This window comes from Urocampus carinirostris, chromosome 10 (assembly GCF_059441175.1).
Source record: "Urocampus carinirostris isolate Australia breed hairy pipefish chromosome 10, RoL_Ucar_1.0, whole genome shotgun sequence".
Classification (NCBI taxonomy): Eukaryota; Metazoa; Chordata; class Actinopteri; order Syngnathiformes; family Syngnathidae; genus Urocampus; species Urocampus carinirostris.
The window spans coordinates 12,639,025-12,662,206 of NC_142358.1; the positions used below are offsets into that span (position 1 = coordinate 12,639,025).

General features: G+C 38.4%; 1 protein-coding gene across 1 annotated transcript; it reads left to right on the forward strand.

The window, feature by feature from the left end:
* LOC148357752 (multidrug and toxin extrusion protein 1-like) lies at positions 1-22,908 on the forward strand. Its single transcript, XM_088345315.1, has 18 exons — positions 1-51; positions 4,251-4,541; positions 4,616-4,717; positions 6,062-6,130; positions 6,217-6,365; positions 6,429-6,471; positions 8,197-8,241; positions 9,977-10,074; positions 12,512-12,609; positions 12,814-12,927; positions 17,010-17,077; positions 17,154-17,262; positions 17,329-17,404; positions 18,968-19,037; positions 19,110-19,242; positions 19,320-19,414; positions 20,167-20,265; positions 22,121-22,908. The coding sequence occupies exons 2-18, from the start codon at positions 4,383-4,385 to the stop codon at positions 22,358-22,360; spliced, it is 1,767 nt and encodes a 588-aa protein (XP_088201441.1). The 5' UTR covers positions 1-51; positions 4,251-4,382; the 3' UTR covers positions 22,361-22,908.
* The last annotated feature ends 274 nt before the right edge of the window (positions 22,909-23,182 follow it).

The window sequence follows — 23,182 nt, forward strand, 5'->3', positions numbered from 1 at the left end:
TGGGACTAAGGCACAAAGGACAAGACTCCTGAAACGCAATTACTGTTCTCGGTAAGAAGTACTGTAACGTGTCATTAAAGGTGGGGTGCGGGATTTGAAAACTTAGGGCTGCAATCAGGGCTTAAAACCAGGAGATGGCGGAATATTTACACATAATTTGTGTGCAAGTACATCCATTTGTTAGACGCGTTGGAATTAACTTTTTTTTTTAATCTTTTTTGGGGTGTGGGGTGGCATTTCAACTTTATTAGTGTTTTTTCCTACTTTTACCATTTTTTTGCTCCTCAGTGATCAGCTTGAGGTCTCTCTCTAGCAAAACAAACACAAGTTTTGATGACAGTTAAGCAAAAGAATGTCATCTAAAGTGGAATGCGTTGTTTGAGGTGTCATTGAAAAGTTGAAGGTCAACGTAGGTTGGTGTACATGTTTTATTCAATGTATTTTATTATGTGGCTTTTTTAAAGCAGTTTTTAGGGGTTGGCGTCTATGCATGTACAGTATGTCACAAAAGTGAGTACATCCCTCACATTTCTGCAGAGATTTCATTATAAAGTTTAACATAACATCACTGGAGAAGCTTCACTTTGACTCGATGAAAAAAAGTACGTAAACAGAGGCCATGGTTTACTGGAAAGATATCCTCTGGTCTGATAAGACAAACATTTATGTACTTGGCTAAGATAGTATAAAGTTTGTGTGGCGGCAACCAGGTGAGTAGAATAAACATGTTTGTGTCATGCCTAAAGTCAAGCATGTTGTTGGGAATGTCATGGTTTGGGGCTGCATGAGTGCAACTGGAATTGGTTACCTGCATTTCATTAAGGGAAACACAAACTCAAAATTGTACTGTGAACAACTGGAGGATAGAATGATCCCCTTCCTCCATAAACTGGGTCGCAGGGTAGTGTTTCAGTCTGACAATGACGCCAAATACACTTCTAAGATAACAAAGGCCTTTCTATAGGGGTTAAGGGCAAAGGGGATGGACTGGCTAAGGACACCTCCAGATCTAAACCCAATAGAACATCTGTGAAGCATCCTCAAGCCGAAGAAGCACAAGATCCAGCTCCGCCAGGGAGGAGTGGAAGAGCATTCCAGTAGAAAATTGAGAGGCTCTGGTGAAATCCAGGGCCAGGAAGATTAAAGTGGTTGCGCAAAATCATTTTTAACTTCAGGAACTTTTACTTTATGGTGTACCGGTACTCACTTTTGTTACCAGGAGTTGAGCTACTAATGGCTATATGTTGAGTTCTTTGAGAGGGAAAAAAAATTACACTGATTTATAAGCTTCAATGTTGTTCAATGAAATAGTATGTCAAAATATTTGCAGATATGTGTAGCAATCCGGGGGTAACTAAATCATTTTTAAATAAAGTAACTAGTAAATAGTTACTGTAACTTAGTACCATTTTCTCAGTAACGTGACCAACACTGGCAGCCTCTATTCTAGGAAACTGGCTTACAAAGCTTAACTCCATTCGATTCAGCTTTTCTCTTTGTGTGCCCACAAGTGAAACGGCTTTCTTTCCAGGGAGAAAAGCACAGCAGCAAAAGTGAAGCTGTTGCCATTGAGTGACAATGAGCCATCATGGCTGGCTTCTTCCCAGATAGCGAAACATCATCCACGTCAGGCATATTGATGATGATGATGATGCACTCCACTTCCCCGTCGGACGACAACGTTTTTTGCCGCCGCATAGGCAATCTGGCGTCAATGGCGGCTTTCTGAATTCTTATTCCCTCCCCTGTGGCAGCCAAATGCTCAAAATGATTTCCACGCCCGACTGAGTGCCGGCTCGTCTGATTGGCTCCTGTCGGGATACGCTCCGAAGGGCCTTGAAGCCCTCCTCCAGAGAAATCTCATTTTGACTGGATGGGCGCAAATGTGTGGCGGCGCGTGATGGAGGACGTCATTTCAGCTGCTGCTGCAAAATCAAGTAAATAACAAGTTAAGGGTTCAAATGTGGAGACCCCGCTGTCTCTATGGCAACAGAAACATCATAAAAGCGGAGGTCCCTGTGATATGCAGTGTTGGGCGTGTTACTGAAAAAAAGTCATTAGTTACAATTACTTATTGCTTGATTTAAATGTACAGTAACTCATTTACGCCCTAGATTACTGACATCAAAAATGAGTGGGTTACTACAAAAGTACATTATGTAATTGCACTGATGCTGCCCCTCTGGAACTGCTTTAAAATAGCCACATTAAAAAAAAAATAGGAAACAACGGCTACACCAAGTAGAGGAAGCTGTAAAGTTGTCATCTTCCTTTGTTTGAGCAATTTTGAAAGTTTGCAAAAACTTAGCAGATACAATCCATATTAATTTTGTCTCTGGGTTTAAAAACACCTAAATATTTACTTAATTTCTGGGTCCTGTTCAAGATGTTTTTTTTCTACAAGCATGGTATATTCTAAAAAATAACTTTACAAATGAAAAGACCGAAAGTCAGCACAATCTTATTGTAAATCCTGTGCGCACGTTTCCCCTATTGATTTTGTTGTTGGTGTATAAGCCACAGCCCCTCCGCACCTATGCCTAACTTTTGCTACTGGGGACACACAACCATATAAGTCCCCTTAACGTTCCGACAGCCGCGGTTTGATTTCTTAGGTGTTGAGAAGGAAATATGTTTCTGTACAATGTCAGCAGTCACTCATCACAGAAACATCACGGTCAGTCTGAAACAAAAACCCTGAAAACTATAAAGCCTGAGTAGTTCATCAAAGACGTCGTCTAGCAGCCATGACATTCGATGATAGTACGGAGCCATCGCCTCCTTACATCCGCAAGAGTCTAGTATATCCAACCGTGCAAAATATTTACTCCAAAACACACGATAATGCCTAAAGATAAAAAAAAGATAAAATTCCCCCGAAATGCAGCTTTGTATCAATGGACGTTGCTTGTTGCTAGCTGTCTGTTTAACCCCATAATTCCCATTTACAAATAAATAGACCTAGTAAAACTATTTTCTATAGGCTCTTGGCCACTGAAATTCACGGTTTCACGGTGCACAGCCTGCATTACCCAATACAGGCCAGTATTACTGAAAATGATGACGCCAGCTTTACCTCCAAATAACTCTAGCCAAAAGTGCCCAATCTAAATGATGATTGACACATTGGTTAACCAATTAAATTCTGAATAAATCGATATTAAGACCTATTGTATTCAAAGTAGACCCGGAAATAAGTTTGCGTAGTGTGACTAGTGATTCATTTTTACGCACCATTTTAACACAAACGTTTACAACTCTTTCACAATGTCTAAAATATTGGGCGAAACAAAATACACATTTGCAAATGTTTTATTCTTTAAAACTGGTTGTCTCCAAATGGCCGTTTTTGGGAAAGCCTAAACCTACCCTTAGAAAAATGTGTAAAATACAATGTTTAGGTTTTCACCTATTAGGATGCACATCTGTAGGGGTGAAAGCATGACCGACTTGAGTGCCGTGGTGCTTAAATGTTTGGGTGTTTGGGCATTTGGGTTGGCCATGGTCCAAAAGTCGTTGCTATTTTTCCCTTTTTTTGTTTTATTTATTTTTGTATATGTTTGTCTTGCTGTCGGTCTCCCCTCTCGAGGGATATGACCAGGGTGGATAGATAGATAGGAAGCCCATGCTACAGTCATCTGCAGGCATTTAAAAAAATCATTTAGGCAAGAATATAAAATTCGTTTTTGTGTCCTCTACCTCATATTACTCAATGGTAGTAGCAGTTGCAGTGACTGGGACAAAACCTCAGAGGGTTACCTTTCAAAAAAGACCAAAATATTCTCACACTGGTTCTAGAACAGCATTGAGTTCACTTTGCGTACATCTTGGATTGGGAATTTATCCCAATTTTACAGGAATGTTAAAAGGACTATTAACTGGCCTCCTGATTTCAGTGTATTATTTTTATATTTGGATATGAGTATATACAGTATTGTGAATATCAGAATATAAATAGGGAGGAATTCATCGTACTCTGTGCTTGAGACGACGCCACCATAACAAGATTCAGGTGTATTTTGTTCGGAGATATAAACACGGCCACTCTGTGAAATTGAGCGTTGTAAGGTAATTTGTCAATCGGAGGAGGAACGGTCAAAAGTCGGTAGGCATTTAATCGTATTAAACGTTACAGAGCTGGGAAAATAATTGCATTCCCGGAACGTATTCCTTTGTAACGCGTCACTCCCAACACTGGTTAAGAATGAAAACGTTTTCTTCTTAATTTTGTATTTCATTTTATTCAACAGAATAAATTAACCATACAAATGTGCCAAGCTGAAGACCGTTTTTTGCTCTTGCGGGCTAGCGCAGTGGCTAACTGGCCGACCTCCAGGGGGATTAATTAGTAACCTTTAAGCTTTGCATAACAAGAGCTGATCATGGGAACAAAGCAGCAAACGGGACACACTTTGCGGCCAGAACCAAACATGGAGAAAGACGCAAGCCACCAAATGTTCTGCTGTAGCCGGATTCACCGAAAGCTGCCCCGGGCTCTCGTGGAGGAGGTGTGCCACCTCTTGAGGATGATGGGGCCCCTGGTAAGCAGGCATTTTTTTGCTCCCGGGACACTAGGGGAGGGGGTCACTCGCTCACATGTGATTTTTCTTTTTAGTTGTTGGCTCGAGTTTTGAGTTATCTGCTTCCGTTTGTGGTGACCATGTTCTGTGGGCGCCTGGCCAATGAGGTGATGGCCGGTTACGGATTAGCTTCTGCGGTAGGTAGAGGTCTTGCAAGGTCACATATGGAGTAAGGTCACTTTGGCACTTTTCCTTTTTCATGGCAAATTTTGGCAGTTTTTAAAGAAGCAACAAACAAACCCCACAGATCTAAATAAAACAAATAATCAATATTGTTCTTTGTAAAATATTTGCAGATTCTCAATAATTTACATCAGTAGTGGCTGCAAACCAGTACCGGGGTGCACAGAAAGATAAAAAGTTTTCTTATTTTTTGCTCATACCGTATTTATTCAGGAATAAACACATTTATTTATTTATTTATTCTTGGTATTTTCAAGCTTTTTCTTGATATACAGCGCCTATATGTGAAAATCTGAATTTTACGATCAATAAACAAGAGCGACTTCTTGCATGTTTTCCTTTTGGGAGAAAAATAAAAACAAAATAATGTTTGTCCTTTGTTATAGTGAAGTTCAATTTAAAGAAAATAAATTCAAATGTATTTTCTTTATGTTTTAAAACTATGATAAACAATTCCAGTATCTTCCTTCTGAAATACATAAAATAACATACAGACTTGCTTTTTTTAGACAGCCTACAATTGTTTTATTGGACAATTTATTTTCTTCAAAAATAATAAAGATATACATCTGAAGATTGTGCTCTTTATATTCTCATTTTTTTCTCTTTTTTAACAAATGCATTTTCATTATTATTAATAGATGATGCATTGTGATCTTTTACAAAATGTCATAGAAATATCCATCCATCCATTATCTGCACCACTTATCCTCAGTAGGGTCGCGGGGGTGCTGGAGCCCATCCCAGCTATCTTCGGGCAGTGGGCAGGGGACACCCTGAACCGGTTGTCAGCCAGCCTCAGGGCGTAATAGAATTAAATAAATATAATATTTATTTGGGAATAAATGCAGATGCCATACATTAAATATAATATTGTATTAGTTTCAAAACACAATGCGGCAACATCTAATGGCACGTCATCACGCAGTGTCCCTTTAAAGTGGAATGGCCCAAAGAGCAGGAGTCGATTAACACAGAAATAAATAAGATGATGACGACAATGAGATGCATTGTTTTTTTTTTTTATTTTTAATCTATGAATACTACATTTATTTGTTGGGTAATATAAGGGAATATACTTTATCATACATGCATTAGTGTATTCTTTTAAATCAGTATTTTATTAACCTTAGATTTCAACACGAACTTTATCTTCTTTGTACTCTTTTGTTTGTCTTTCATCAAAGATAACATTCTATGTGTAGGATAAACTTGTCAATGTCATCAATTTGTGACTTTTGTAACCAACTTTAGTGAATCCCCAGATTGAACTGCGCTTTGTTGTCTTTCTTGCCTAGACAATCAATGTGACCACCGCGTCAACAGGCCTGGGCTTGGGCTTCGCCCTGGACACTTTGGTTGCTCAGGTTTGGGGAAAAACACAAATCAATTTCATCAAGATGGCTTCTTTATGGACGAGTCATATTTTAAAAAAGCCCCCTCCCCGTGACAGACCTTCGGTGGCCGGAATCTTCTGCGTGTGGGCGTGATCTTGCAGCGAGGCATCATCATTCTACTGCTGTTTTGTCTTCCTTGCTGGGGGCTCCTACTCAACGCTCAGAGCCTGCTGCTGCTCATGGGCCAGGAGCCCGAGGTTGCCCGGTAAACTGACGGCCAAAATCGGACCAAGACTGTCAGTTCTCGCGTTGACCTTTGTGATTTCAGGATCGCGCAGTTGTACATCACGGCCTACTTACCTGCCATACCTGTAGGTTGGGTTCAAGGGTTCTATGATCATGATGTGGTCCGGCTATTTTTGTACCACCACCACAGTGACGTGCAGTGAGGTCCGTGTCTGGTGAGGCACAGATTTACAATTGAATGAACCTACATCGTGTTCATGATTGCCAGAGCAAGAAAGTAACATAGCACCTAGGGTTAGGGTTTCAGCATTCCACAGTACTGGTAGCTCAATTGTTAGGATGCCTGATTTTAACATACAGGTCTATGGGTTTGATCCTCAGTCAAGCCAATACAAACCTTAGGGGACAGAGGCTTAGTTTTGAAGCAATGGTTTAATGTTGGAGCAAGGTTTAGGGTCCTGATTGGAGCTTGGGTTACAGTTTTGGTTGAACTAGGGATAGCGATTTGGTTGGAGGTAGGGTTAGGGTTTTGATTGGAGCTAGGGTTAGGTTTTTGGATGGAGTTATGGCAAGGGTTTTGAGCAATAGGGACATCCCTGATATTTCAACTAGTAAAATGCTTGTCTTCCACACACAGGGATGTCGATTCTAGGGTTATTGTTTGGGTTAAAGCTTGGGCTAGGGTTAGAGTTTTGGTTGTAATTAAAAGCAGCTCTGGTAGGTTAACTGCTACACTCACAGGGTTATAGTTGTAATCCCCGGTGAACTCAGTAAAAACTCTAGGATTTTTATTTGTGGGAGCCCTAGTTCCAACCAAAACCATAGACCTATAATTTGTACTGCTTTGACTAGGGATCAGACTCATGGCATACACAGATTTTGATCAAAACTCCAACCCTAACCCTATCCTCAACCAAAACCTTGACGTAGTTCCAACACTAATTGACAAATGACGGCTCAAACCCCTGCTTACAGCAATAACCCTATTCCAAACTAAAACTGGAATTCTAGCTTCAATCAAAAACATATACCTAACACCAACCAAAACCCTAACTCAACCAAACCCCAAACCCAAAACTTGCACTGGCTTAAATGGGGATTGAACCCACATCCAAGAGACGCTGGGTATTGTAACAGATGACCTAACAGTTCTTTTGAGATCCCAAAACTCTGACTCTATGTCCGGCTCAGACCAAAACTATAACCGTCAAAGCTGAAACACAGAGAGAGTGCAAGTGACAAAATGTTCTCAAGCTGCCCCGGGTAATAATCCTAGCTCCAACAGTGACTGAATAACCCTGGCTCCAACAGCAGTCCCCTTACCCTAAGATTTGTACAGGGGATCGAAACGACAATGCTGTGCATAGAAATTAGGCAGTTTACCATTTGGTGATCAGTGATGAGGACTCTAGCTCCAACTTAAACCGTAACCCTAGGTCCAACGAAAACCATAATAAAAGTATTGTAGAAACATTTGTACATGTGTTTTTTAAAATAACTACTGTACTAACTGAAAATATTACGCAGAGAAACAGTTTACCTGTTTAGAATGCAGAAAACAATGCACGATGCAAATCTGTGAAGTAACAAAACTGAAAATAAAACTGTGTTTAAGCAAGGGATTACCATATTCATAATACGATGTGAAAATACAGTAATTTGAAAAATACATTCCAAAAATTTTGAAGTAAAATGAGAAGGAACTTAAATATAGCTATTTCATATATTTTCATTTTATATTTTCATGATGACAGGTGAGGCACAGCCTACACCGCCTTCCCTGAATGCACGTCACTGTACCACTACAGTTTTTTACTGAAGAGACTGATAAAAGTGTCTGTGCCCTTTAGGCGATGTTTCTCTACCACCTGCAAGTGTCCTACCTTCAAAATCAGGTAAACAAACACTTGGTTTGGACCTTTAAAAGATCAACTTGAAATTGTGAAAGATTAACCAAGAGATGTCCAAAGTTTCTTTCCTCACCTTAAAACATAGAACTGTAAAAACTCTCATAACAGGTCAGTAATTTCTCAGTATGGTTACATATTTGAGATGACCTTTCTTTGCCAGAAAATGCTCTTTGGGAATACCAAACTTTCCTGCTTATACCCAAAGAAGAATCAACACTAAATCAACCACTCGCAAGTTTATGTATGGCGTTAGTTCGCTACCTTTTGGATACATATACAGTTGTACCTTTACCTAAAAGTTGAATTCATTCTGGGAGTAGCTTTGTAACCTGAAATATTTGTAAGTAGAGACGACTTTTGAATGTAAACGCGCTAATCCGCAAAAGTTGTCTTTTCTTTTTTGATAAATCATAAAAGGGCATCAAAACATGAAATAAATACATGTTAAAATTAGATTTCTGCAAAATAAACATGAAACGAGAGACACATAATGTAAATAAACAAAAAATAAAGGAAATAATAAAAATATTACTTTACCTTTTGACTGGCCTCTTTGTTTCCTTGTCCTCAGCAGTGTTTTTTGCCAAAAGTTTTTCTTTCTACGAAGTCAGAGACTAGAATTTAGCAAAAATATCAACATGCTGTTGAAATCTCTGAACTCCACCTGCATGGCAGTGTGATGCATCGCCTCAAATACGTGCAGCTCCTATGTCTAAAGCTCCTCGTTGTGCTCCTGAATCACCTTGTCGATGTCCTCGTAATCCACACATTTTCGCGACCATCATAGATATATTAAGGACAAATCATTTTGAAAAGTCACAAGACCGCTTCCCTTTTTCATTTCTTTCTATTACTTCTTGCTTAGTTTCAATGGCCAGACAAAGTCTCTTAATCTTATTCTCGCCTTGTCCACTTTTCTGCGTGTCTTTCGTTGTCAATGCTAGCTCTTCGTAGCGGTACCATACAGTAGACTGTTAACAAAGCTGAAAGGGGACATGAAGAGCACGCTGGGATTCACGCTTAAGTATCGGGTTGCCAGATAGAACTCTGGGAGCGGCGAATGACAGCGCATACTGTACTTATTTAAGGCCTTCTTAACTAGAGGCAAACATTTTCCCGTACAGATACTTGGTAACCTGAAACTTTCGTGTGTAGAGACATTCATATGTAGAGGTACTACTTTACAGTAAAACAACCCGTTTACGGACATACTACCCTGAGAACCCTCGATCTGGGGAAGGCAAGCATGGTCAGGACTGGTTAGTACCCATATGGTAGACTGCCTGGAAAAGCCAGGTGCAGTAAATCGGTCATTTGGCGCAAGCTTTGCTGCGACAGCACTGACTGTTCCCTCCTGGTAGAATTGGTTAAAATAAATTTCGCTGAGGGAACCAAATTCATTAAATAATAATTATTATAAAAATAAATACGTTGTCACATTTGGATTAGAGTGCAATTTGTTTCATGACCACAATCGTAATTTATAGTCAATCATGTTCGATATGAACTATTTAGGCTGATTCCGGTACACAACGATTAATCTACTGTATATATGAACCAGATGAACCTCGTACTGTCCATTATAATCCATCCGTAACCCTAAAAATGTTGATTCTATATATATATATATATATATATATATATATATATATATATATATATATATATATGATTATTTTAAAGTTTTAACTCTCATTCAACTGTCCTGTTTTCGTTTTAGGGGATTATACTACCGCAAATGTATGCCGCCGCCCTGGCGAATGTGGCAAACTTGCTGACAAACTACATCTTCATAAGTGTGCTCGATCTCGGCGTGTAGTAAGTTTACTACTCACTCTTACACACTCAATGTTCTGTATGCAAAGGTCAAACCAAGCAGTTTCCAATTGCAGTTGACAATTCCAAATTCTGATGCTCTGTAATTAAACACATTGGAAAGCAAAACAGAGAATATCTGACTTTTTTTTACTGAATATTGAACCATTTATGGTGTATTGTGTTACTGGTCTAACACTCCTAGACGAACTGTTGAAACATTTGTGTTTGTAGAGATAGGTAAAACAAGCTCTCATACGCATGTCAAAAGCTTAAATATCCTGTCATATCGAAGAGGTATCAAAACCAGAAAACATTGCCATGATAGCTTAAACCCTATCAGACTCATGCAAGCGCTGGTTACTTCCATCTTCCTCTATGGACTCTCACAGCAAAACTGAAAAAAATCAAATCCAAGCCGTGGAGATACTACAGGAGACTTCAAGGCATCAGCTACATACCAATGTGACATACCAAACACCATCTGGGGGAACACCGAAGCCTACGAAGAACTGTTGTTAACTGCGCACAGACAAAAAATGAAGTGGCACGGTCACATCACAGGACTTATGATCATTCTCTGGGGCACGGACAAAGGGGGGCAAAAAAAGAGGATAACAGATAAAGAACAAGGCTGATAGGAATGGACTAGTTGTAACTTTGCAAAAACCCGAAATCGGGCCAGAAACCATCAGCAATGGAGAAAGCTGTCCAGAGTAACATCCTCAGTGGTGCCCCGACAACCCAAGTAGGGTTAAGAGATCCGTGAACATAATGATCAAAGGCTTTCATACACTCAGGTAACCAGAATTTACAGAAGCTTTTCACCTGGGTATGGGTAAGTATCAGTGTTAGAAATACACAGCGTTACATAAGGACGTTATTTTTTCAGTAACGGATTAATCGAACAAATATTTTTTCCGTCGTTATCATAACGGACAGTCAAAAGCGATGTTTTGGTTTCAGAACACCAACCCTGGCATGCCCCCGCACATCTGACACAATTTTTAGCGGCACAGTTTTCCGCTGTCACTTGTTTTCGGATAATGTCTTCATTCAAAATAGCGACTACCATATAGTAAGATAATGACTATGAATATATTATTTCCCGAAGCGCCAAAAGGAAAGGCAAATTGGTGAATGCGGCAAAAGACTCCTGTCATTCGCGAACGAAACGGCTCTAATTCTTTAACATATAACACCTTATATTTAAAGAAACTGAAATAGTTACTTTCTCTGGCAGTTAGTTACTTTTACTACAGAGTAGTTCAGTTGCTATCTCAGTTACTCTTTGGAAGACATAGTGAATAACTATAATTACTTTTTAAAGTAATTTTCCGAACACTGGTAAGCATTTGACATGTGCTTATAAGAGCATTTCAGCATGTTAATGAGCATAGATTACCTGTCTTTGTAAACACAAAAATTTTCTAGTGTGTTTGAAGCGTTTGCCATGCATTTCATTACTGTTTGTGAGCGTATTTCATCGGTATTTGTGAACACAAATGTTTATATGTACGCATTTTGACATGCGTTTATGAGACCATCTCAGTCCTGTTACTGAGTTTTTTTTATCTGTATTTATGAACACAAACGCTTTACCGGGTTTTATGGAAACGTTTGACCAATAAGTAGGTAAACTTTTGACATCGGTTTTTGAGGCCTTTTCAGCACTAGTCGTAAGCATGTTTGACCCTTCTTCACGAACAAACAAATTTAGCTTTTATACATGAGAGCATTTCAGTTTCTAGTGTGAGCGCCAATCTTGAATCATGGCCCAGAATGCACCCATTAACCACTGTAATAATCTATGTCTAAATAGTCTCAGGTTGGAGTAAATGCTGGAGTAAATTCACACTGAACATGTTCGCTTGCAAGTCACTCCAGTTAGCTGGTTGTAGATGAACTCTTGCAAAATCACTATAAAGTTGTTCATCAATAATCATCACCATTATGAAGGAGCTACAGTACACGTTGACAAGATTCTCACATAGGAATCGGTAAAGACAAGAAAGCAAAGCTAAATGCTAAAACGTAAAACACAACAATCGAGCGCTCGTGTTATCATTTAGATTCTCTGTTTAGCCCCTTTGGTTAGCACTTTAACTTCAAATTGCCAGGGTGCTTGCTTGCTAACACTTGGCAGGTTGTTATCTTGCTTGTTCTTTCCAATAATATTTGAAACTTGGTGGCAAGATTGCAAATCGTGGAATGCTTCAAGCACCAAAGTTCGAGTGCTTCCGAATGGATGCATGCTTTAAATGCTTTGAATTCTTTTTTTATTGTACTAAAATTGAATGCTTTGACGTCGCTTGCGCTCAACTGTCATAAAATACTCGACAGACAAGGTCATTGATCAGGAAAAAAAAGTGCTCTTTAAAAGAATTTTTGAAATTTCCTTGTAATGTTTTTTGTAATATTTCAGATACTTCTTTTTCAGTGGATCTGCAGCAGCAAACACCCTTTCAGAAATCTACATATGTACATTCCTTTTTGCTTACATCTGGTTGAAGAAGCTGCATAAAACAACATGGGGAGGTATATATATTAGTTGTGTTCTCGAAATGCAAAAGTTGATAAGACTAAATTAATATTATTCATCAGAAATTGCATGTGACAAAGCAAATTTAATACATGACACCAGAGTATAATGAGCCTTGGCAATATCAGCTGCTTTTTAATATTAAAACATGGCCAGCTTTTCGTGCACTTAAATAAACGAGATGTTGTCGCCCTCTACAGGCTGGTCTCTTGAGTCGCTGCAGGAGTGGGGCTCCTTTATGAAACTGGCCATTCCCAGCACTCTCATGACGTGTTTTGAATGGTGGATTTATGAGTTCGGGGGTTTCTTTGCAGGTAAAAGCATCACAATTTGATATATATATATATATATATATATATATATATATATATATATATATATATATATATATATATATATATATATATATATACACAGTGCATCCAGAAAGTATTCACAGCGCTTCACTTTTTCCACATTTTGTTATGTTACAGCCTCAATCCAAATTGGATTAATTTCATCTCTTATCTCAAAATTCTACGCAAAATACTCCATTATGACAATGTGAAAAAGTTTTTTTTTTACTTTTTTTGAATTTATTAAAAGTAGAAAACTAAGAAATCACATTTACATAAGTATTCACAGCCTTTGCCATGAAGCTCAAAATTGAGCTCAGGTGCATCTTTTTTCCACTGATCATCCTTGAGATCTTTCTACAGCTTAATTGGAGTCCACCTGCAGTAAATTCAGTTGATTGGACATGATTTGGAAAGGCACACACCTGTCTATATAAGGTCCCAGAGTTGAGTGTGCATGTCAGAGCACAAACACCAAGCATGAAGTCAAAAGAACTGTCTGTAGACCTGCGAGTCAGGATTGTCTAGAGGCAAAAATCTGGGAAAGGATACAGAAAAAATTCTGCTGCTTTGAAGGTCCCTATGAGCACAGTGGCCTCCATTATTCGTAAATGGAAGACCAGGGAACCACCAGGACTCTTCCTAGAGCTGGCCGGCCTTCTAAACTGAGCGATCGGGGAAGAAGGGCCTTAGTCAGGGAGGTGACCAAGAACCCGATGGTCACTCTGTCAGAGCTCCAGCGTTCCTCTGTGGAGAGAGGAGAGCCTTCCAGAAGGACAACCATCTCTGCAGCAATCCACCAATCAGGCCTGTATGGTAGAGTGGCCAGACAAAAGCCACTCCTTAGTAAAAGGAACATGGAAGCCCGTCTGGAATTTGTCAAAAAGCACCTAAATGACTCTCAGACCATGAGAAACAAAATTCTCTGGTCTGATGAGACAAAGATTGAATTCTTTGGTGTGAATGCCAGGCGCCATGTTTGAAGGAAACCAGGCACCGCTCACCAGGCCAATACCATCCCTACAGTGAAGCATGGTGGTGGCAGCATCATGCTGTGGGGATGTTTTTCAGCAGCAGGAACTGGCAGACTAGTCAGGATAGAAGGAAAAATGAATGCAGCAATATATAGAGATATCCTAGATGAAAACCTGCTCCAGACCGCTCTTGACCTCAGGCTGGGGCGAAGGTTCATTTTTCAGCAGGACAACGACCTAAAGCACACAGCCAAGATCTCAAAAGATTGGCTTCAGAACCACTCCGTGAATGTCCTGGGGTGGCCCAGCCAGAATCCAGACTTGAATCTGATCGAACATCTCTGGAGAGATCTGAAAATGGCTTGAGACTTATTACAAAGAAGAATGGGCAAAACTGTCTAAAGATAGGTGTGCTAAACTTGTGGGATCATATTCAAAAAGACTTGAGGCTGTATTTGCTGCCAAAGGTGGATCAACAAAGTACTAAGCAAAGGCTGTGAATACTTATGTAAAAGTGATTTCTTAGTTTTCTATTTTTAATAAATAAAAAAAAAAGTAAAAAAAAAAAAACTTTTTCACATTGTCATAATGGAGTATTTTGTGTAGAATTCTGAGATAAGAGATTAAATTAATACATCTTGGAATGAGGCTGCAACATAACAAAATGGAAAAAGTGAAGCGCTGTGAATACTTTCCGGATGCACTGTATATACATACACACACACACACATATATATACATATATATATATATATATATATATATATATATATATATATATATATATATATATATATATATATATATATATATATATATATATATAATTACAGTCACAACATTAGCTTTTCTGTTGGCTTTGATCTCTTTGATCTCTACAAGGGGAATTCATAATTTAGTAAAACAGAAACAAAACGAAAATAAACCTAAACAGCTTGAAGATATCAATCACATTACTGTGCATGTTGAGAGATTTGTCAGCTGGGGTTATAATGTTTAAAATTAACTTCTTTTGTGGAGCACCAAAAGATGTGTCTTACCATTGCAGTTCTCTCTGGTAAGACTGCCAACAAACCCCGCCTCCCGGTCACATGTCAGAAGCCAAAACCAAACCCCACCCCATACCAGAAGATGGCACTGTTGGACTCATCATTGCAGGACATTTACCAAAAACTATACACATATTTCAGCAGGAATTTCAATAAAACAAAAGTTATTACTACACCCGTTACATGTATACGCTCAGAAAAACGTAGTTTTGTGGTTCAATTATATATTATAATAAATATTTAGCTTGCATTTAAAATCGAAATGGTATGCAATACAGATTTTTATTCTCCTCAAATGTTTCATGCTCTCCATGTCTTTATTTTAGACTTTTGCATGTTTTCTAGTGTTTTTCTAATTTTGTTTCATACTATCCACATTATTATGCCTTTCAATCATTTTACATTCTCCAATTTGTTTTATTTTGTATTTTTGCATGTTTTCCATTGTTTTTCTTTCATTATTTTATACTATCAACATTGTTATGCTCTTCAATCTTTGTATGCTCTCCAATGTATTTTATACTTTTGTATGTGGTCCATTGTTTTCTCTTTATTTTATTATTTTATTGTTTTATGCTATCCACAATATTTTGCCTTTCAATTCTTATGTTGTTTTTTTTTTATTTGTAAGCTATTTTCCTCAACTTGTTTTTTAGTGTTTGCTATATCGAAACTTGTATGCTATCCAATGTATTTATAGTGGTTAATTTTATGCTCAATAATTTATTTATTTTAAGGTTCAAGGCCCCTTAACCGCTAGGGTCGTCACTGTATCACTTCCTGTAGTGTGTCTTGGGCAAATACAGCCTGGCGGTGCCCATCCCATTCCAGGCTGCTCCCCCACATGAAACGGATCGTACTGGTTTCCAGAAGCCTTGATATCTGGGTCAGATACAACACCTTGTCGGGTCGCTTTCGGTGTGAAACATCATCCTGCTCTTAAGAGATGAGCATTGACAGCAGGGTCCTAAAAAAAATACTGATACTGAGGAAAAAAGTTCTGAGTATCATATTGTACAATACTATATTTTTAAAAATCTTTATACTTACATATTTTGATCCTTTTATTTTCTGTGAAATTAGAATTAAAATTTTCTTTATTTTTTTTTATAACGAATCAGTGAATATTATTGACAAGGAATTTAAAACATAATCACAATCGAGAGCTTGGTGACTAGCCTAAATAGTAAATGCATCAGAACAATAGTGAAATGCAAAGTAGATTAAAGGCATTTGGCAGCAACATATTTCCAAAATAATCAATAAATAAGATATACATACGTCAGGAACCGGACCAGGACCCAAATGCGTGACGTTTCTCACACAAGCCTTTTATTTTACGGGAAATGGGGGGTCATGCACGTTAGGCAGCAGTCTGGCGTGGAATCATAGGAAACCAGAGGCCGATGAGATCGATACCAATTGCCTGAGCAGATATTGGACAGGACAGGACAGACAGGATTGATATCAAAACAGGGTATCGGAAATAAACAGGATAAACTAGACGGGAACGAAACTGGGAACCGATATTAAACAACGGGACGGACAGGATTGAAATCAAAACAGGATATCATAATTAAACAGGACAAACTAGACGGGAACGAAACTGGAAACCAATATTAAACAGGACAAAATAAACGGGAACAATACCGGACAGGAAATACCAACAGGAAACAAAATAGATTCAAAACCCACGTCTTGCGAGGCTGAGGCTCGTTGAAGGACTGACAAAGGAAGAATGAGGGCATTGAGCTTAAATAGCCGGAAAGCCAATCTGTCAATGAGCCGCAGCTGGCGCCACATGGGCGGGTCCAATTTGGCGCCATGGCAACCGTGACAACATACCCATTTTTTTTATACATAGTCTATACTGTATATATTTTTCATTCTTGTGCACCTGTTTCGGGTAGTGATGTGGTCAGGGAATGAAAAATGTGTTTTAAAATGTTGTTGGCTGTGCTGTAATATTGCAAGCCAGTAATGTCCTGCAGACTGAGCAGAAAGCAGCCTATGATATCTCAGCTTTTATGTTTTGCAGGGATGCTTGGTTCGGATGAGCTGGCAGTAGGACATGCCTTGATAACAGTGGCCAATTTAAACTACATGGTACGGTGAGCTTGACGTGGCTGTTTCCAGTGTCCATTTTGGAATTGGGGTCCAAAGTTTGGTCCATAATCTTCAGGTGACGCTCGGCATCCAGGCGGCGGCGTGCGCTCGCGTGGGCAACGCGCTTGGCGCCGGGGACACTATAGGGGCGCTGCTCACCTGCAAGGTGGCCCTGTCACTTTCAAGTGAGATCCTGCTTTGATGCCATTTTTAGGTTGCTGTCAGGCGACGTTTATTGTTTTTTGTTGCAGTTGGATTTTCAATTTTACAAGGGACCGTGCTCGCAACGACTAAATCCGTCATCGGCTTTCTCTTCACCTCTGACCCGTGAGTCTCTAGGATAAGGTTGCATCCATTCCTCTCTATTTCCTATGAACAATTTTTAGAACACTGGTGTGAAACTCAGGGGCAACATTTAATTGCTAGTAATGCCGTGCAGTCAAAGGAGGCAATTCCTCACCTGCCATCGGGGAAATACAAAATTAAACATATCTTAATTGGTTATATTTTTTCATTGTTAAATAATCACATTTTACTTTGAACATTTTTAAGACAATTACAGTAGTTTATAAAGTATTACCGTGCTGAGCATCTGCAGATGCAGAGTGTGGCACGCAAGTCTCTTGCCTCATGGGAGAGGTCGATAGTGAGAACATTATTGCCCACACCGGAGCCCCAAACCATAGAATTGGTGAGAGTATTAGCAAGCTAACAGCAAGTTAAGCCATACAATAATTTTCCATAATGACCTATCTATTGATGCTTTTCTTCAAAAGGAGCAGTGCATAATATTTTTTATAAGTTAAAGTAAAATAACAAAACATTGTTTCCATGCTAAAGATAATGTATTGTTTTTGTGCCCTGACAATCAAATAATTGATAAGATGTTGGTTAATTTTTTCGTAAATCTGACTGTGCCTCATCAGACATAAACCTCACTGCACATCACTTCCTACTGCATAATTTTATGCGGCCTTTCAAAACAAAAGGTGTTTGTCAAACATTAACATATTGCAAGCATGTTTGGTTACCAGTCTGCCTTTAAAAATAAATGTGATAAAATTTAAATAAACCATTTAAAATAAAGTGATTTGGATTGACGAGGTCGCTAAATCGATAATGAGTCAATTATGCGTTTCTGTATTTTTTTTCTAGTTATGCTCATAATGGCCCTTCAACAGCAACGAAGCTCATGAAAGGAATACAGTCATGTTTTTCTATAATGAAAGACAAATATTTTTTAAAGAAAAACATACATCACTGTGTACTTGTCAGTCAACCATATAAAAAAAACATATAGTAACGAATTTATGATAAATATATCTGCTCCTTATGAACAGTTGAAAGAATTATTGAAAGTATGTCTCAAAGCTAAATCTGTTTAAAAAATGCAAACATAAATGAACAAAATAAATAAAGGAATAGATAAATAAAGATAAAATCTATTTATTTTATAAATTTTACCAATGTGTAAGAACAAATTAATTTAGGATTAATATATCTGGTTGTGCATTTTTAATGAAAATTTAATTGTCATATGTTGTAATTTTATAGGAGAGTAATTTCATATTAACATTCGGTAGGAGAATTTCAAGAAAAGTTCAATCCAGAAATAATCTTTTCCTTGTAAAAACAAAAAACAAAAAAATGGGCTTTGAAAGAATAGTCAGAAAATTTATGATTAAATTGTAATAGTAATAGAAAATAGATAAGTAGGCATGCTTATTGTCAACTTATTTAGTACAGTACAGAATATACACCTTCAAGAAAAACATTTTAAGAGAACATTATTTAACGTAGCATGATTTATACTTATAGGTCAATTTTTTTGAATGTTTAAAGGTGATAAAAATTGTATTTCAATTCTGTGCTAACATGATCTAATTTCAGGAAGATCATCAATCTTCTGTCTCACCTGATGACCATTTACTGCTTCCTGCAATTATTTGACGGCGTTATGGTGCGTAACAAAAACTTTCAATTCTTGTGCCAAAATAAATGACAAAATTCTTTCTTTTTTGTCATACTTCAGGGCGTGTCCGCAGGTATTTTTACTGGAACCGGGAAGCAAAAGATAGCAGCTGTGGCGAACTTGATCGGCTACTACTGCATCGGCCTCCCCCTCGCCGTTGTGCTGATGTTTGTCTGCAAGCTCAATATTATAGGTCTTTGCCAGATATCTTGTTTAGACACAAACGTATTGCAGTCAACTCTCAATTTTTCTGTTGTTCCCATTTTGCAGGTTTTTGGCTAGGGATCCTTATTTGTGTGGTCATACAGTCGGCCTTCGCTGTGTTGGTCATCTTTAAACTCAACTGGAAAAGCATCACGGACGAGGTGCTAATGTGGAACGGCTACTAAGATAGGATAGGATGGGATAGGATAGGATAGGATAGGATAGGATAGGAGAGGAGAGGATAGGGGAGGAGAAGGGGGGGGGGGCAGGGAGAGGAGAGGAGAGGAGAGGAGAGGAGAGGAGAGGAGAGGAGAGGAGAGGAGAGGAGAGGAGAGGAGAGGAGAGGAGAGGAGAGGAGAGGAGAGGAGAGGAGAGGAGAGGAGAGGAATAGACTTGTAAGAGAAAAATAAGATAAAAGACTGTCGGAATAAATAGGCAATTATATTTATAACGTAGTGCTTAGAGCAGTGGTATCCAAACTGTGGTCCGCCTTTAGCGCATTTTTAACCTAAAAAAAGAACGCATTCAGTTTTGATTGTAACAGAACCTAAACCCGGATTGCTGCAATGAGAGCACCAAACTCTTACCACTGGACTACCAGTGATATACTAAAATATGAAATATTAAAAGGCATCAGGTTTTATCTCAGTATCACACTACGTGATACTGCAAGTCATCTATACCACTTGTGGTCTAGTATTCTGACAATTAAACTGATCTTTGACATGTTAAGATGAAAGTTTATGACACAAGATTTTTACGTTTAGGCTATCCCACAATCATCATACTTTTTGTTACAAACTGACCCTGGCCCCCCCATCAGAGAAAGGAAAGATTTTGTGGCCCTCACGGGAAAACAATTGGGAACCCCTAGCTTAGAGACTGGCCAACTTCGCTTTTTTTTATTTTGCAGGCGCTGAAACGAGCTCAAGTGAAAATGAACGTGCCCTTACTGGACCTCAACGGCAAAACCAATAACCAAACGGTAGAGTTGACACAACTGCAGAACAATGTAAGTCAATAGTATTTTTTGAAACTCGTTACAGAACGAGTGCTACGAGTGCAGTTAAAGTGTTTGTACTAGTTGTTTAACTCGAGTTAACTCAAAGCAGCCTTAATTGCTTTCCCTCGCAAATGTCAAATCATTGGACAACCAAGTCAGAAGCGTCTTTGAAAGGTTGACTCAAAGTTAACTCCAGTTTGCTTGTAGTGAAAGTTTAAAGGGACATTGTGTATTACGTGGTGCCTCCTAGTGGTAAAGAAAAACCCTTCATTCATTGAAAAGAACAATTTTGATTTGATGAGCAAAAATACATCAACTATCATATTAATGTGCATATTTTCAAATAGTTGAAGGTTTTTGTATTTGTATTTATTTTACATTACAAGAGGCTAACCTAAAGGAAGCTGACATGATTGTCTGCCATCTTGCTGCTACGGGTAACCTCAAAAACCAAAAACCTTGAGAAAGGCTGGGCAAAAGGAAGACTTCGGTCACATTGAGTTTGTATTCTATCTTGTAATTTTTAACACTGGTTTTCTGTTGCACTACACATTGCAGCAACATCTAGTGGTCAAATATTACACAGTGTCCCTTTATGAATAAGCAATTCAGAAATTCACTGAATAACTGACTAACTGACAAACTGACAGCGAGTTACTGATTAACTCAATTATTAACTTATTATTTCTCAACCTTTTTTGTGCCAAGGCACTCTTTCCAATAACAAAATAATTTAGGGCACCATTTAAATGCTTCTTTTTTAAGTTTAGATTATAATGACACTATAAAGTATTTGTTTTTTCTATCATTTGCTCTCTGTGGCAAAAGGGGTTATTAATTTTGGATAATGACTGTTCTGTAATTTTGGTGTTGCTATAATCTAACACAATTTTTAAAGGTTTTATTATATATTTTTTCTTAGGGGTATTCTGTAAAAAAAAAAAAAAAAAAAAAAGAAAACATAAATAATACATAAAGTGAGCAAAAATCCTCTGCCAGTGGAACAAAAACATTTTTACTACGCCCTAACGTTTTTCAGTTTCAATGATTTTTTTTTGTCAAATAAACAACATCTTTTAAAATTATTTATTTAGCTCAGATTTTTAATTTATATTGTTTATTATTTTTATTGTGTGATCCTTAATAGTTTGATCAAACAAAATAATCTGTTTAATAATTTCTCTTAATTTATCATGAACAGATCTATCCATCCATCCGTCCATCCATTATCTGCACCGCTTATCCTCAGTAGGGTCCCAGCCATCTTGGGGCAGTGGGCAGGGGACACCCTGAACTGGTTGCCAGCCAGTTGCAGGGCACACAGAAAGAGACAACTCGCTCGCTCATTCACACCTAGGGACAATTCGGACCGGCCAATCAACCAGACATGCATGTTTGTAGAATGTGGGAGGAAACCGGAGTGCCCGGAGGAAACCCACTCAAGCACGGGGAAAACATGCAAACTCCACACAGGAAAGTTTCGATCTCATGACCACAGAACTGTGGTGCGGACATGCTAACCACTCATCCGCCGTGCTGCCCCCTGATCAGATCTGAAAGTGAAAAAAATTGTAATCTGCCTCTACCTACTGATATAAGTAAATGTTACAGTTACTCGGCAGCTCACAAGAAAAAAAAATACTGAATTATTTTTCTGTCAAGATAAAATTGGGTTAATTCTTGCTGCACACCAGACAAAGTGCAACGGCAGATGGATCGAAAAACACTGGATTAACTCACTAACTGTTGAACATGACTAAGTAACTTGACTAAGTAAATGAGGAATAGAAAAAACTTGATGATCAATTATTCATGTTTCCTAAATAAATTGTGTTGTCCCTGTCTTGCAATACAAATCATCAAGTCCTTGGAGGCCGAGAGTCCTGATGGCAGCTCAAAGACTACACCTGGCATCAAAGAGGACAAGGGGCATCTGTCCGTTTCCCAGCTGGTTTTGCGGCGAGGGCTTACTTTGATTACAGCGCTGGGGCTCCTGGCGGTAGGCACGTGCACTCACCTCCTTGTCCCGCTGCCGCAGTCTGCCAACCTCACGATGATCAACACCACGCACAGTCCCCTGCAAACTGTTACAATGCCGGACTAGTGAAGAAAAGACCAAACCTTTGCTATTTAATCAACACTTTTTTTTTTTACGGTCAAAGATAAGAATATTGAAAACTTTTTTATGTTTGGTGTCGTGTGTCTGTAACGACAAGGTCACTTGCATTTACTGTATATTTTGTTTTAATTGTATTCATTTCCATAACACATCCTTGTGTTGTGATGTGTTTCTTGCAGAAATCAATTCCTATCGTTAATCATATTATCTTCGTAACATATCATCATCACTCCCTATTTGTTTTTTCAAAGATCTCCAGCTGCAGGTGGCTTGTCTGTGTATTTGTATGGGTTGTTGTGTGAGCGTGTTGTGGGATTGAGAATTAGTTAAATGAATGAATACCTCATAAAACTGATAAATGATGAATAACAATATTAAAATAATACTATAAACACTACCCAATGATATTCCATAATTGATACGTAATCCTTGCACTAACACACATTTCATATTGTCATGTTTAAGTGTAGCATTCAGCTGTCCTCTAGGGCGTAATGCTTCGTTGGACAATGCTGTACAAACTAATGCCAACTGCAAATAATTATGAAGGAAGAATAAATGCAATAATAAATGCAATGTGAAGCCACCAGAGAGAAGTGTATGCGTCATTTCTGAGCGGAGTTGTTGAGAAACGGCAACAATCTCAATCATTTACAATCACGCCACCCAAAATTCAAGCACTTTTTCAATCCTTGAAAACAGAACATTGGAATTAAAGCATTTTCAAGGATTTCAACCATCTATAGGAACCCTGAATATAATGATCATTTATTCATTTCTCCGAACTGCTTATGGGTAGCCGAGGTG